This window comes from Rhamphochromis longiceps, linkage group LG6 (genome assembly GCF_057381845.1).
Source record: "Rhamphochromis longiceps isolate RC_006_pf linkage group LG6, R_longiceps_female_GT1.1, whole genome shotgun sequence".
In the NCBI taxonomy this organism is placed as follows: Eukaryota; Metazoa; Chordata; class Actinopteri; order Cichliformes; family Cichlidae; genus Rhamphochromis; species Rhamphochromis longiceps.
The window spans coordinates 32632216-32646843 of record NC_140562.1 but is presented as its reverse complement, the minus strand read 5'-3'; the positions used below and the strand labels follow the sequence as shown (position 1 = coordinate 32646843).

Sequence of the window (14628 nt, the reverse complement as noted above, 5' to 3'; positions counted from 1 at the left end):
GAGCTATCACGCTCCTGTTACTCAGGAGCCCTCCTGATCCTCATCCTTACACATCTGCAGGAACACTGAGAGTCTTCAAACCCAGGAAGATGTCTCCAGCTTTGGCTTTGTTGCTCCTCAGCCAAGTAGCTTTATACACAACTGTAACATCAGTGAAAGGTAAAGTGAAGGAGGATAACTGCTCCATTTATACCATTTGTATTTTAGCATTAAACAGATTTGTTATGAGTTATGTGCTGCGAGATATCTCGTTTGACTTTCTGTCAATGATCGTGCTGTTCATGATTTAATTTGTGCATTTCATGCATGTGTGTTTATTGTGTGACGTTTTTACAGTTGAAAGCCTCATTATCTGAATAATAGATCCCAGAGTTTTAGTGCAGTGTTATATTTAAAAAAAATACAAAGTTTAATGTTTAGTTGCAAAACGTGACCATTTCTATGCCTGATCTTTAACCAGTATGTAGCAGACCTCCGACCACTGATGGGATTGATTCTTCAACACTAAAACGTGTGTATGAGGTTGGAGAAGAGGTGACTCTCACGTGTGAACAGGGGTACTTGCCTTCAAGGACACCATCAGCCAGGATAACCTGCACTGCCACAGGAGAATGGACACAGGCAAACCTGGCATGTTCTCGTGAGTAAAAATCGTGGTTTTAGGCCGTGGGACCTCCTGAATATGTCTTAGACACAATCAGCAATAGCTGCTTTAATATCCTGCAGCTTATAATATTCTGTAACCACAGAATATTCACTGCTGTCCATATTGTGACATATTTTTCTAGCTAAGATGTGCCAGATCCCAAGACCTCTGCAACCGTTTGCAAAGGGGAGGACAGAAGTACCATTCAAGAGCGTGCTTAACTTCACATGTGATGATGGGTAAGAGCGACGGCAAGAATGAAACCCCAAAACACAGTTGTGTTTGCAGTTAATATATCTGAGAACTTTTCGTCATCAGGTATGTCTTAATAGGAAGCAATGAAACCAGATGTTTACATGATAACACCTGGAGCCATCCACCACCTCTCTGCAAAGGTAATCCAGGAAAATGTACAGAGCGAAAATCAAACCATTAATGTTTAATGGACAGCAAAGAGAACAACCAATGCACATCGTACACTAAATTAAGCTGAGAGAAAACGAATTCAACTTTTGTCAATGTGACTCTAATCGGGCCTCTTTTTCTCCTTAAAGCTGTGAACTGTCCTCTGCCCAAGCCACCAAGCGATGGTAGGATTGTTCACGATAAGCCATTGACTGGAACCACAACTAAGTATGGCCAAGCTTGGACATATGAGTGTAATCCACCTAAAGCACCAAGCTATGAGAGAGGATTCTGCATGGCTAATGGAGGCGTAACTGAACCGCCGGTGTGTCGAGGTATGCAGACGTCTACTTTTGTTTTGGCTCTTCACAAAAAACTGGAAAATTTTGTTGCTCTAAATGTTGTTTCCATTTTTTTTATTTAAAATGTTTTTGGTTTTTTTATGAAATTGCTGGTAACTGTTTAATTCCTATTCAAAACCTTATTCTAGACGTGAGCTGCCCAATTCCAACAAACATACCGAACGGCATCATCACCTTTGCTGTGATGAGACAACATGGCTACAAGGAGAAGGTTAGGTATGCCTGCAGTGAGCACTATGTTCTGGAAGGTCGGGATGAAATACAGTGTCAAAACACAGGAAACTGGTCATCAAAGCCGGTCTGCAGGGGTGAGTCATAGGAAAACAAGATCTTCCCTCAGGCTGAAATTCTAGCCTCATCTTAAACTATTCCAAAACATTTCTGATAGGTTCAGATTGTTTGTGTTCATGAGTGTCCGCTCTCTCACCCTAACGAGAAATAAGTTGGTGTCTCAGCATGTAGCACTCTCTTTATAAGCCACAGACTGGATTTGTAACGTCCAGTGAAAATGCTTCAGCTGCTCTGTTTGTTCACCCAGCTCCCTGCACAGTTGGCATCAAAAGAGGCCGTATTTTCTATAACAGCAAGAAGATCTGGATTGGAGACTTGAAACCAAACAGAGTCCTCCATGGAGAACATGTCGCCTTCTATTGTCTGAACAAAACTGACAAATGTGGCTACCCTGTGGCCACCACTTGTAATGATGGAAACCTGCCCATCCCAGGATGCTTCGAGGGTGAGTTCCTGTTAACTCGCTAAATGTCTTTCAAGCAGTTGTAGCTTTGGTGGTGTTCAGGTCCCTAAGAGTAAAAAAAAAAACCAAAAAAGAAAATCAAAGAGCAGTTTCACTTTCTTTCTTCTTCCTTTGTGACATGTAGGTTGTTCAAAACTTGTTTATTTTATGTTAACTGGGCTCGTGATGAACATGTTCGGCCTCGCATGCTTTCACTTTAAACAACCCATTACATTTTTTTGTAAAACCCCCCAAACAATTAAATAATACTCCTGTCACATGGTTTCCAGATGTTTTTAGAAAGCCCATGCAGTCAAATGAAGATGTTCAAAGATTGCAGTAATATATTTGTTTCTGTCTTGTTCCCCCCCACACACACTTTTTTTTTTAGAACCAGGCAGGATGGGTTACAACTTGAGGCCAAAAACGCTTCCATCAGAAATCACGATGTGTGCTTCTCCCCCAACTTCAAGTCCAGGAAACGTTACAATCACACGTTGATGGAAGCCGCTATCTTTAAATGGCATTGTCTGTTTTCTTGTATTCAACTGATAATAAAATATCATTGGTCAGTCATGAAAGTGTGCATTCATTAACACTTATTAACACTTATTAACACACTGTATCCGTAGCCATACACAGGCCAGACTTTGCTATGAAATATGAAGATTTAAACTACGTGCGTTAATGATTTTCACATTTCAGTCAGATATGCTAAACTTGTGAGAAATGGCTCATTCAAAAGTTTAAACTTCCTAACCAGATGACGGCTATACAAAGTATAGCTCAGAGAGCTCGTGGCTAATAAAAAGCTATTAACATGAGAGAGGCTGACATAATTGCAGTGTCCAACTGACAACTTTCCCCAGGAGATTTAGTTTAGCCAATTCACACCTTTTTATGTTAGTCGATTCTCCGTTTGACCTTAGCTACTCAAATGCGATATCAGGGAGTGAACAACCCACACTCGTGCTGATGCCACTTTAGTCCCACTTGTGATAAAAATGAATTTAAATGGACTTGAAAGCTTGAACATGTAATAGGGTTGATAAAATATTCAGTGATGAGATGCTGTGTGGCTCTATTATTACTTCTTTGTGAAGAAAATCGCGCAGTTTCATTTGAATTAGTGTGCTACTTTATTTCAATTCATTTGAGTTCGGGCATTGATATTAAAACTGTAGCTGCTCATACAATGTTTGGTTTACAGTAACATAGATCCTCACAATCACTAATTTAGATTCTATTTGAGAAATGTGTCTCTTTCTACATAGATTCAAATTTCTCTTGAGTTTTAGCTCAGTAAGACAGATTTTCTTTATACTGTTGTATAAGACATCAAGCATGGACACCATGAGCAATGGTGACATAGGTGAGTGCAGAAATGTGTCAGCAATGATTGATTTTAAGGCATTCCTATGTTCTAAGGCATCTCTGACTCACTTGTGCTAATGTTTCTCAAACTTTTTGTTGCATGCCAAACTTCAGATACTGAAAACGGTTCAAACTCTACAATTTTTCATCAGCTGGTAACATAAATGAAAAAAAAAAAACATATCCAACTTAGATTCAGTATATATTTTTCTGATTGTCTCCTGCCTGTGGTGACTCTTGTCCCAAGGCATTGCATTAAGCTCTGCAGAGTAATTTATCCGCTACAAAATGGTGACACAGGAATGTAAAAAAGGTTGCAGCGTTGGGCAACAATCGTGGCAACAAGGGAAAGTCCACTTTTTGTTACTTCCAGTAAAAGGTCACAAGGATCACAATCTGTAACTGCAGATAGCGAGCAAAATACAGAAAACAAAACAAAGATAGGCAGTAAGCAGTTACTTCATGTCGCTCTTATCTATTTACTCTAGAGAAATACAAACAGCAGCAACAGAGCGAGTCAGTATTTGAACCAGAGGCCACAGGAAAGTACTGAAGAACATCTGAACATTTCGACAAAAGATGGAACGATGGCTGACTTTGCTTCTGCTGTTTCCAGTTCTGTTTTTTGCCAAGGGTATTATTTCTTGTTTTTTTGATATCATATGTCTTGACTGTATATACATTTTTCATTTCACTGTTTTCTGTTTTTAGGATCACATCATCGCAATAGCCTTGTTTTAAAGAAATGTACTTTTGTAGTGCAGTTTTTATGTTAATGATTGTCACAGAAGTAAAATATTTGGGTTTTTTAGTTATAAGGAAATCAATCAGTAATCAGTTACTGAAGTACGATCATAAATGAGTGTTTTTGAGCTTCATATGCAAAAAAACAATACTTTCAAGTGAATACTGCTTCTCTAAAGTAGCAATATTTGTTTAGCACAGACAGTTAATATTATTTGATAATCCGAAGACTTTTTTTTTTTAGAAAAAATACGTTTCCATAATTATATGTGAATAATTCATTTCTATGGGAAAATGCTGGTGTTCACTTTGTAGTGCTGTAAGGCTTAGTGTTAGATATTTTGCAAATGTAATAATATATAAACCCTCAGTTAACTTGACAGAGTGCATACACTTCTTAATAAATCATTTTGTTTTCAAAGGATGTCGCAGACCTCAGCTGAATGCCAACATCAATGTGGCTGTGGACCAGATGTTCTTTGACCCTGGTGTGGAGTTAGCGCTGTCCTGCAAAGACGGATACACCCCCATCTCAGGCCCTCGCACAATTGTTTGCGCTACCAGTGGAGCGTGGACAGCCACTAAATTTCTGTGCAAGCGTGGGTCTCCATTTTTTTTGTGAGAAATTAACATCTTGGAACTGATTGCCTTGTATTGTAACTTAATATCAACATAAATTCATCATCTTTCATGACGCATTTAAGATTTTCAAGTCAATTGTCTCCTTAATAACAACACTTTTGCAGAATAATTTAAAGGAAACTGTAATAAGTGCAAATATTACTAATATGTTTCAATTTGCTCTATAAGGAGTGTTTTTTCTATTTTTTGTAGAGTAACCTAATTTTAACTGTAACATTTTCTAATACTACTAATTGACACGCTTCATGTTTGTTCTTATGTTGTAATATATATTATATAATTTAAAACGTTTAAATAATGAAAAGGTTAGACTATATACAGTGGGACCAGTATTTGATGGTTTCATGAAAGAACAGAATGCAAATCTTTTTCTGTTTACATTATTCTTCAACAAATAAATACCGAAACTTATCATGAACATATTGTTTCTTGCAGCAAAGCTGTGTCCTTATCCTGATTCCCCACCTAATGGAGACTTATACTACGAGGATACTGTCTACCAGAGTACGATCAACTATACTTGTCAGGAAGGGTAAAGGAAGAGCATCTTGTCAAATTTTATTGTGTGACATCGTACACCACACCATATCTTTGCACATACACCACAAACCAAGAGTAATAAGACTCCATAATATGCAGTAAAAGTAGATGTATAACCAGCTGCTGTTTTTGATGCGCCATTTAAAGACAAATTTGTTTCCTTAATCTATCGGGCACTTTGTTCTCGCTAACGCTTTGGTTTTTTGGCGTGCAAATAAAGAACTTCTAATGAGGTGCAAAATACTGTCTAGTGGAAAATGCATGTTTAGTAAATAGCAATCAAACATTCAGTCAGCCTTTGCATTCAAATAGATTTAACATTTTTGAGTTATTATGTGATTAAACATTTTAAGCATTAACTTAATGAATAATATTGCACTGCATAGGTATATACTGTCTGGATCCAGCACCTCTGTCTGCCAAGCCAATGGAACATGGAGCTCACCTGTACCAGAATGCATAGGTACAGAATCACAAAGAGAAAATATATTTATTTCTTTATTTATTAAAATTGTATTTGATGTATATAAATATATGTTACAGCTATCTGGAATATGCAGTTGTTCTTCCTTCGTACTGTTTATATGTTTTTATATCTATGACATTCAGAAATAAAATTGATGAGAAACAAGAATTTACTGAGTGGGCCGAGCTGTAGAAGGCCATGCAAATTATTACATACTCTAAAACAGGCACAAGTTATAAGTAATTAGGTAAGACACTTTACAATTTCATGTAACGATACATATCTAAATTCACTCATTGTGTCTCTCCTGTCGCAGCTATGACCTGTGGTCTTCCTCCGATCCCAGAGTTTGGGATGATTGTTTACAACACCAGGGTTAGAGGGAACACCACTGATTACGGCATCACGGGGACTTACAAATGCCTGCCTCCATACGCACTTTTCGGTGATGCAACGGCAGAGTGCACGACCAGTGGCACCTGGACCAAGACACCCGAATGTCGACGTACGTGAGGATGTAAAAGCTACAGCGGCACTGCAGATGTATTTTACTGAACACAACCATCCCTTCAAACTAAAAGAAAGCCCAAAAATATATGTGTTAGCTTTGACGTGTCACAATTTCAAACTGTTAAAAAGCTGAGGATTAGAGTTTAGTATTTATGTCAGTAACAGTAGATTGATTAAACTTAGGATAAAGCTGAAACATCTCCCATTTAGTTCTGAAAACTTTAAAAATCATACTTTAAAAAGTATGAGCGTCTCTATCATACTCCATAATTAGATCATAACAAGCATAGTAGAAGTATAGTTGTTGATTGAATAAGTATCTTTTCAATTCAGGACAGGATGAATGATCAAATATGCAGTTAATGGACAACTCGTGGTTCTGTTTGTTCACTGAGAATAATGTGAAATCTGAGGAAAAATACTATAAATCTAAATACATTTGGACAGATTTTGGAATTTTCTCCCTTCTTAGCTGTAAAGTAAAATATTCCTCTCCAGTAAAAAGGTCATAATGATGCAGAGCTATGAAAGACAGCATGAAGCCTAGCTACATTAATATTGTCGTCTAAGCAGTCTACTGAAATTGCTCCTTTACAGGGGTGACTTGCTCTCTACCAGAGAACATTGATAGAGGCTACATGTCAACCAATGACCAGAGAGACTTTGACTACCTGGAGACCATCAAATATGGCTGCACTGGAGATTATATAGTGGAGGGAAGTCTGCAGATTGTTTGCCAGCAGGATGGAACTTGGTCTGAGAAGCCATCCTGCAAGGGTAGGACTGTAGCCAATATCACATCTTTTAAACCACACTTTATTTTCAAAGAGCTGCGCTTTTTAGGAGATTATATTAGTTGAACGGAGACCTTCATCTCTTGTATTTTTTAATTCTCCTTCTTGTAACTTACAGCTCCTTGTAAGATTGGAATAGATAAAGGGAGGATACTTTACAAAGGGAATAAAATGTGGATTGAAGACTTTAAACCCAACAAAGTCTTCCACAAAGATATTGTCTCTGTCTGGTGCATGAACAACGCCAGGAAATGTGGATATTCTGTGTCAACGCAGTGCATCGATGGAAGGCTCATGATCCCTGAATGCTATGAAGGTAAGGTCTATTTCATAAAGAAAGATAAAAGAAAGCATAACAATACACTAGCAAAAAATGAATAATCATAATAATCCATCCATTTTCTTCCACTTATCTGGGACTGGGATGTGGGGGGAGGAGGAAAAGCCCAGGCCCCCTCTCCCCACCCACCTCCTCCATTTTATCTGGGGGAGCATTAAGACATTCCCAGGCCAGCCGAGAGATATAATCTCTCAAGCGTGTCCTGATTCTGACCCGCGGCCTCCTCCAAGTGGGACATGCCCAGAACATCTCACCCGGGAGTTGTTCAGCACGCATCCTAGTCAGATAGCCAAACCACCTCAACTGGCTCCTTTCAATGCAGAGGAATAGTGGCTCTACTCTGAGCTCCTCTCGAATGGCCAAACTCATCTCTCAGTTCATTTCCACTGCTTGTATCTGCAATCTCGTTCTTTCAGTCACTATCAATGTAGTCGCTATACCCCAATCTGTCCCTCTCCCCTCACTTGTGAACAAGTCCCGGAGACTTAAACTCCTCCACTTGGGGCAGCAACTCGTCCCTGAGCTGAAGTGAGCACTCCACCTTTTTCCTGCTGGAGACCATTGCCTCAGACTTGAAGCTGCTAGTTCTCATACCAGCTTGGCTGCAAACTGCTCCGGTGCAAACTGGAGGCCACCACCTAATGAAGCCAACAGAACCACATCATCTGCAAAAAGCAGAGATGAGATTTTGAGGCCACCAAAGTGGAAGCTTTGTTAGTCTCACCACCACATACTCCCACTGGGTACTACAGGGGATGCCATTGAATGCTTCCTCCAAATGCACAAAACACATATAGAACTGGTCACGTATTCAAAGTCTATGCCAGCACCCCGACATAGACTTCCTGGGGAGGCTGAAAAGTGTTATCCCTCTGAGTTGTCGCAGCCCCTAAGGTCCCCCTTAATATATAGGTTTGTTTTTTTTAAAGGGACATGCCAGTAAAAGTGACATATTTACAGTCTTCAACAAGTAACCAGTAGACTGTGACACAGGGATTTGTACTAACTTTCCATGTGGAGATGCTAAAAGTACTCATTTCCCATTAGAACTATTATCACTCAATCGTGCAGAAAATAGCAAAGCACAGCTGCACACATGGGTTCTTCTGCTGTCTGCTTTCTTGAGATAACAGAAAATATTTCCTTTAACTGTCCTCCTTTTTTTCTGTATCTTAATAAATGTAACGATGACAGTTCTCCTCAGCACTCTTCAGTTATTAAGAGCTTAAAGTTACTGTGAATATTCTAACTTGTTCCATGTTTCATTGTGTCTTTTTCCAGAGCCCAGTGGTATAAAATATAATCTCAATTCAGGTTCACTTCCATCAGAAATTCAACAATGCTGAAGAAAATGCAGATGCCAACTGAGGTGATGCAATATGGAGCACATGTTAACGCATTCTGGTCGCTGAAATTAAAGAATGTGGTTTCACTGAAGCTACATTTACGTTGTAAAAAATGCAGTTCAATTTGTAGTAGTTTTATAATTCATTTATGAAAGGAATTTAAATTTACTGTGTTCAGGATTGAAACACGATGTGTGGATATTACTTTCCATTAAAGGCCAGGAGACAAGTGTTCACATTTAGCTGTTGCTCAAAGTGTGTATATGTCTGTGTGCACATTTGCAAGCTGGTTTTTCAGAGTACCTTTGCTTCTATCAATTCACATCTAGTGTCCTGTTAAATTTAGAGATTATTTTAGTGTTTCATTGAAACTGGTAAAGTTCTTAACAAAATGAAGATTGCTGCAGTTGTACTGCTGTTTCTCTACTTACACAATTCTCTAAAATCCCAGAAAAATGGTTCAAAAACCAATTTAGACAAATTCTATGATTAAATTCACATTTATTTGAATATGTAAAAAAACAAAAAAACAAAAAAAAACACCCACACAAAACAATCAGACAACTTATAAACAAGCACTTGGTGACAGTGGTAAGGGAAAACTGTGTATTAACAGAAAGAAACCTCAGACAGAACCAGGTTCAGAGAGAGGCAGCCATGTGTCGTGACCCTCACTCCCACATGTTTACAAATTAACATCACATAAAGACATGGGGTCACAGGGAGTGAAAACTATTCAATTCAACTCAATTTACTACAGTTGTATTTATATAGCAACAAATCACAACAACTGGTGCCTTAATGTGCTTTATATTGTAAGGTAAAACCCTACAGTAATACAAAAAAGAGGAAACCCCAACAATCATATGACCCCTTCTGAGCAAGCTCTTTGCCGACAATGGGAAGGAAAAACTCCCTTGTTGGTCAGTGGTCATGACAATTTACATATCAATGATCAAGGAACTGACCGCACACAGGCCACTGTTTGCCAGTGGTGCTAGTTTCACTCATTTTGTAAATTTACTTTAAGGGTGGGATCCAAGTCCAAGTCACTTGGATGTGTCACGGGTATAAGTTAGAAGGGAACCCCGGGAAGAGCAGCAGGGGATGATCACGGGACCAGAAAGACAAGTAAAATCTTGTTAAAGTAATTAATAAAATACATACTTTATTTACAGCATAAAAATGTATCCTGATCAGGGGAAAGAATAATTAAAAGAACATAAAACTAAACACAATAAAGGTCCATTCCGCAACAGTCCCAATCAGTCTCCGCCACACTTAAGGCTGATAACAGTCCACCGAACTCCACCAGTGGGGCCAGGCCGACAGCGCCCTCCAGTAGTGTCCTCCACCACTCCGCTCCGCTAAACACAGTGAAGCAGCGGCAGTCACCCATCCTGTACCAGGGATGTCTTTATACATTTCTACAACGGGATTTACCCCGCGAGGGCAGAGCTCTAAACTCCGCCCGCCGCTGCTCTGTGGCTAAAGTGTTTTAGCTGGTGTCTTGCTGCCACCTGGGCGAAGTCTGCCATCCATGGACCGAAGGCCCTCCTGTGGCTGCGCCTGCCGTCACGCTACTCCATTGCTCTCTCCTTCTCATCTGCATCCAGCCACACGTGTCTTCTCTGACCTGCCAGACCATCTTATTGGCCGCAGCCATCAAGAGAGGCCTGATTGATTTCTGTCCCCTGTGTCTACTTAGGGAAAGCAGGGGGCGGAGTCTCTCCGGAAGAAGATCCAATAAACACAATAAAAGCATACAACACTAAAATATACTCGACATTAAAACACAACAAAGCATGCAACTCTAGATAAGAAATCCTTCTTGCCCAGATGATGAGTGATGAAACATTTCTCAGACTGAAAATGCTACATCCAGATGAACAGAATCAACTTTGGGAGATTTCCTTACGTGGATGATTGAGCATGCGTCAAGACAATCAACACGGTCCTGTTACTATATCAGCTTTATACTTTATACCAATCATCATAACAAGCTTTCCTTAAAAAGACATGTTCTTGTGTGTCAATGCAGCCAAATAGTGTAGCCTTTTGGGTGTTAAAGGCAGGAAAAAAGATGGAAGAGAGCCAGAGATTAATTCTAACTAATGCTTAAAAGAGGATAAAAGAGAGTAATAATGTATACATTATGTGAGCTATGGCCCTATGATTTATGACAAGGGAAGTTATAAAGGAAGTAATAAAGATTTATGACAGTTATAATGTTAATGACATGTCATACAATTATTATATATCATACCTGGGTATAATTGACAACAACATGATGAAAATATGATGATGAACATATGGAACAGCATTATGAATATTATGTTTGAGAATATGATTCATTCATTCATAATGATGTCTTCACTTTTTAGACAGCTGTTGGCTGTGTGTTTGTGTGTGAGAAAATATGTTAAATGATAGTAAACAGGTTGTTGTCATTAAACGGCTGCTTTTGTGACAACAGAGGGTGATGGTGATGGGTGCAGCTGGAGGCTGCAAACCCGTTGAAAGTCTGTAACTCATTTTATGTGTTTATTTAATCCGAAAAAGGAAAATCACAATCCAAGTGAGACTTACACATTCTACAGCTCCATGTGAGTCGACTGTCCAGGAGCAGACTCTGAATAGACAGGTGAATCTTCACACAGCAGCCAGTCTGGGCCAAATGACAAGACCTTCGACTGACATTTTGAGCACCGAGGTGAACCACAAATAAAGCAATTTAAAAAAGAGGTGGCCCAACCCAGGTCTCATCAGCCAGAATTTCACCTAATGACAATAACCATTATTCAGGGTTCGAGCCACAACCTGAAGCTCCTCCCTGAAGCACAAATAAAGCAGTTTCAAAGTGGTACCAGCCAGAAACCGGGGGGTGGCTTTACCCGACAAATTAGAAACACAGATGTTTTTACGGCCTTCTGATAAAGGGTTTGGTGTTTAGTATCCCTCAGACAGTGGGGGAGTTCAGGACGTCACACTGGCGCTCTAGATGTCAAGCTTCTGCGTTGACCAAGGAAGATTCGGAGCTCATCAAAATAGACGCCGGTGTCCTGCTGTGCTTATGATACAGTAAAGTGGAAATTTTCCTACTTTGCCAAAGATTTTTATTTTTCATGCCTCTGTGATTTTTATTTTAGATCACAGGGACAGCCTTTTGTCATGGTCCTGCATCTCTGACCCAGCGTTTTGAGCTGGTTGTAGACTCATTATTCTTTCTGGTTATTTAAGAGATCACTTAAAGCCAAACTATAAAGTCAGTACTTTATAATTTAGCGTCCTGTAGTGCATTTCAGTTTATTTCTAGTTTGTTGGTCGCATTATGTTTAGTTTTGCTTCCCCGGTCTCATCAGTCAGGGCATTTATGTGAAAAGTAAAAGACCATCTTTGAATCGAGGAGGGGGCCTAGTGGTACATCTTTCACCATCTTACAATGCTGAGATTGCAGCCATTCCCCAACTCTCTGTGAATGGTACTCATGGCCTTTGATCAATGGTCATTAATCAAGCATAACAACACTTACATGCTGTTATTCAAAAGCCCATGTGATAAATAACATATTAATATAATAGCTCCTCAAATATTTCCTGGACACTAACATTTTTTATTTGAGAGTTTTAAATCAATATCAATAATTCTATCAATAATTAACCTCACGGTTATTTGTTGATAGACCTCACACCCAGCTGTCCAGAGCACCTGAGGCTGAGATCAGGGATACTGCCTAAGAAAGAGCTTTGTGTTTTCTTATCAAGGAAAAAATGATTTTAAAAATATGTCTGTAAGATTGAGAAGACACTTTGCTTTGCAGAAAACACTGACCTCTAGCTCACAGAGAAATCGCACAGCTATATTAGAAGAATGCTCACCAGATTTTATGCAAGCGAGCTCTGCATCAACCTTTTAAAAGGTAATATCCTTATTACAGATTGCCAGTATAAAAAAAATAAGACGATACAAGGAAAACAGACTGATGGCTAATAAGTGAGATGGAGTCATGCTACTACTTCTTACTACGGTGTTACCTATCATGGTGGCAATATGTGCAATTAGTAAATAACAATCTGTTTCCATACATGTATTATCATAATAACAATAAAAATGCACAAAATGTATTTGATCTCTCCTGAACAAATCAAACGGCTACATGAAATGAATCTAAATTCAGGACAGACAAGAAGAAAGTTGAAAATGATCTGGATTATCAGACTCAAAAGGCTACAGTGGCTGGAATGATGACGGTGAATGAATAAAGACAAGCCTGTCACAGTGTGAAAAAGGACCACAAGTGTACACGCTGTCCGTTCTTATTTTCTTTTTTATTGTAGAGACACACTACTGACAGTCTCTTTCTCCACTTTGGTTGAGCACCCACTCATGACACTCTGACACTCTTCTCCCACACTCTGCTCCGGCTGCAAAGCCAGATACCACCAGGTGATATGGGCATCCTTCATGCGGTGGAACCACTGTAGTGGGGCGTGGTCCGAGCAGAGGGTGAATGAACGTCCCAGGAGGTAATAACGGAGGGAGTTGACCAACCACCAGATCGGCAGGCACTCCTTATCCATGGTGCTTTATTTTTGCTCACTTCCTGTCAACTTCCAGCTGATGTAGAGTATTTGGCACCTCCGATCCCAACTCATCTGTTTCCCAGAGAAGCGGTTTCAGCCTCTCTCCATACTTTAAGGAGGTTGAGGTGATATATCTGTGTGACCGTACAACTTCTTAGTCTACACCCCCCACTTGCCGTGTGATCGCTAAGGGCCCTTGCCACTTGGCCAGTACACTTGTCCAGTAACTTTGAGCTAGAAGAAGTGAGTAATACAGGCATTTTATGTCCCAGTGAAAATTGCATGAGTCTAGCCCCTCTGTTGTACATGCACTACTGATGTTCCTGGGCCTGGAGCAAATTTCCCTGTGATAGTCTTCCCAATGTGTGTAGCTCTGAGGTCCAGAAGATACAGACTTTAAAGGTCCAACATCGTCTGCGGCTTCTTGTTACTCAAAGGGTGAAAATCCCATGGAGGTGTGGGGCACCTCCCACACTGCAAACAACAGAGGGTCTAACCAGCGAACCCAATTGCACTCATCGTCATGAATTAACTTACAAATCATGGACTTTAAAGTCTTACTGAGTCTGTCCACCAGCCAATCAGTCTGAGGGTGGTAGACACTGGTCCAAACAGATTTAATTCCCAGTCATTTGTATAGTTCTATTAGTGTATGAAACATGAACAATGTGCCCTGGCCAGTCAGTATCTCTTTCGGGACGCTGACTCGGGAGATGACCTGAAACAGTGCCTGCCCCACACTCTTTGCAGAAATTGTGTGCAGCACCACTGCTCGGGATGGTCTGCCATTCGCCATGGTCTGGGTACAGCCCAAGTCCACCAAGGCCTGGCGTATACCGCTTTGGAACCTTACTGGTACACCGTACATCCCTCTCAGACCGAGGGAGGTTGTTGGAGGGCCAGCAACACGAAACATCTGCTCCATCTTGAACAGCAGGCTGCTGGTAGACATGCCCGGGTTGCCCACACCTCCAACACGGCTGCCTCGGCGCTTGTTCAGCTCACGGTGAGTGAGGTATGGTGTCTGTAGCTGCTGTGACCTGTACAAATAGAGCACAGACAAGCGGGTTAGTGGCCAACTTTGGCCACTACCCTGGAGCATCTTCCTCAGAGCTTGGACTAGTGGTTGTAGATGTCCCGCTG

General features: G+C 40.2%; 2 protein-coding genes across 2 annotated transcripts; both read left to right on the top strand.

The window, feature by feature from the left end:
• On the top strand, positions 1-2738 carry LOC146668387 (beta-2-glycoprotein 1-like). Its single transcript, XM_085408664.1, has 8 exons — positions 1-159; positions 461-640; positions 789-885; positions 965-1041; positions 1201-1386; positions 1542-1721; positions 1952-2149; positions 2538-2738. The coding sequence occupies exons 1-8, from the start codon at positions 90-92 to the stop codon at positions 2645-2647; spliced, it is 1098 nt and encodes a 365-aa protein (XP_085264790.1). The 5' UTR covers positions 1-89; the 3' UTR covers positions 2648-2738.
• Positions 2739-4003: 1265 nt separating this feature from the next.
• LOC146668386 (beta-2-glycoprotein 1-like) lies at positions 4004-9144 on the top strand. The gene is made up of 8 exons (XM_085410291.1): positions 4004-4154; positions 4687-4863; positions 5342-5438; positions 5833-5909; positions 6229-6417; positions 7020-7199; positions 7335-7532; positions 8838-9144. The coding sequence occupies exons 1-8, from the start codon at positions 4100-4102 to the stop codon at positions 8900-8902; spliced, it is 1038 nt and encodes a 345-aa protein (XP_085266417.1). The 5' UTR covers positions 4004-4099; the 3' UTR covers positions 8903-9144.
• Positions 9145-14628: the final 5484 nt, after the last annotated feature.

Coding starts and splice junctions, on each gene's coding strand:
- LOC146668387 (XM_085408664.1), top strand. CDS start 90: ATGTCTCCAGCTTTGGCTTTGTTGCTCCTCAGCCAAGTAGCTTTATAC. Junction 1,042..1,200: donor TCCACCACCTCTCTGCAAAG/GTAATCCAGGAA, acceptor TTCTCCTTAAAG/CTGTGAACTGTCCTCTGCCC. Junction 2,150..2,537: donor CATCCCAGGATGCTTCGAGG/GTGAGTTCCTGT, acceptor TTTTTTTTTTAG/AACCAGGCAGGATGGGTTAC.
- LOC146668386 (XM_085410291.1), top strand. CDS start 4,100: ATGGAACGATGGCTGACTTTGCTTCTGCTGTTTCCAGTTCTGTTTTTT. Junction 6,418..7,019: donor CAAGACACCCGAATGTCGAC/GTACGTGAGGAT, acceptor GCTCCTTTACAG/GGGTGACTTGCTCTCTACCA. Junction 7,200..7,334: donor TGAGAAGCCATCCTGCAAGG/GTAGGACTGTAG, acceptor TGTAACTTACAG/CTCCTTGTAAGATTGGAATA.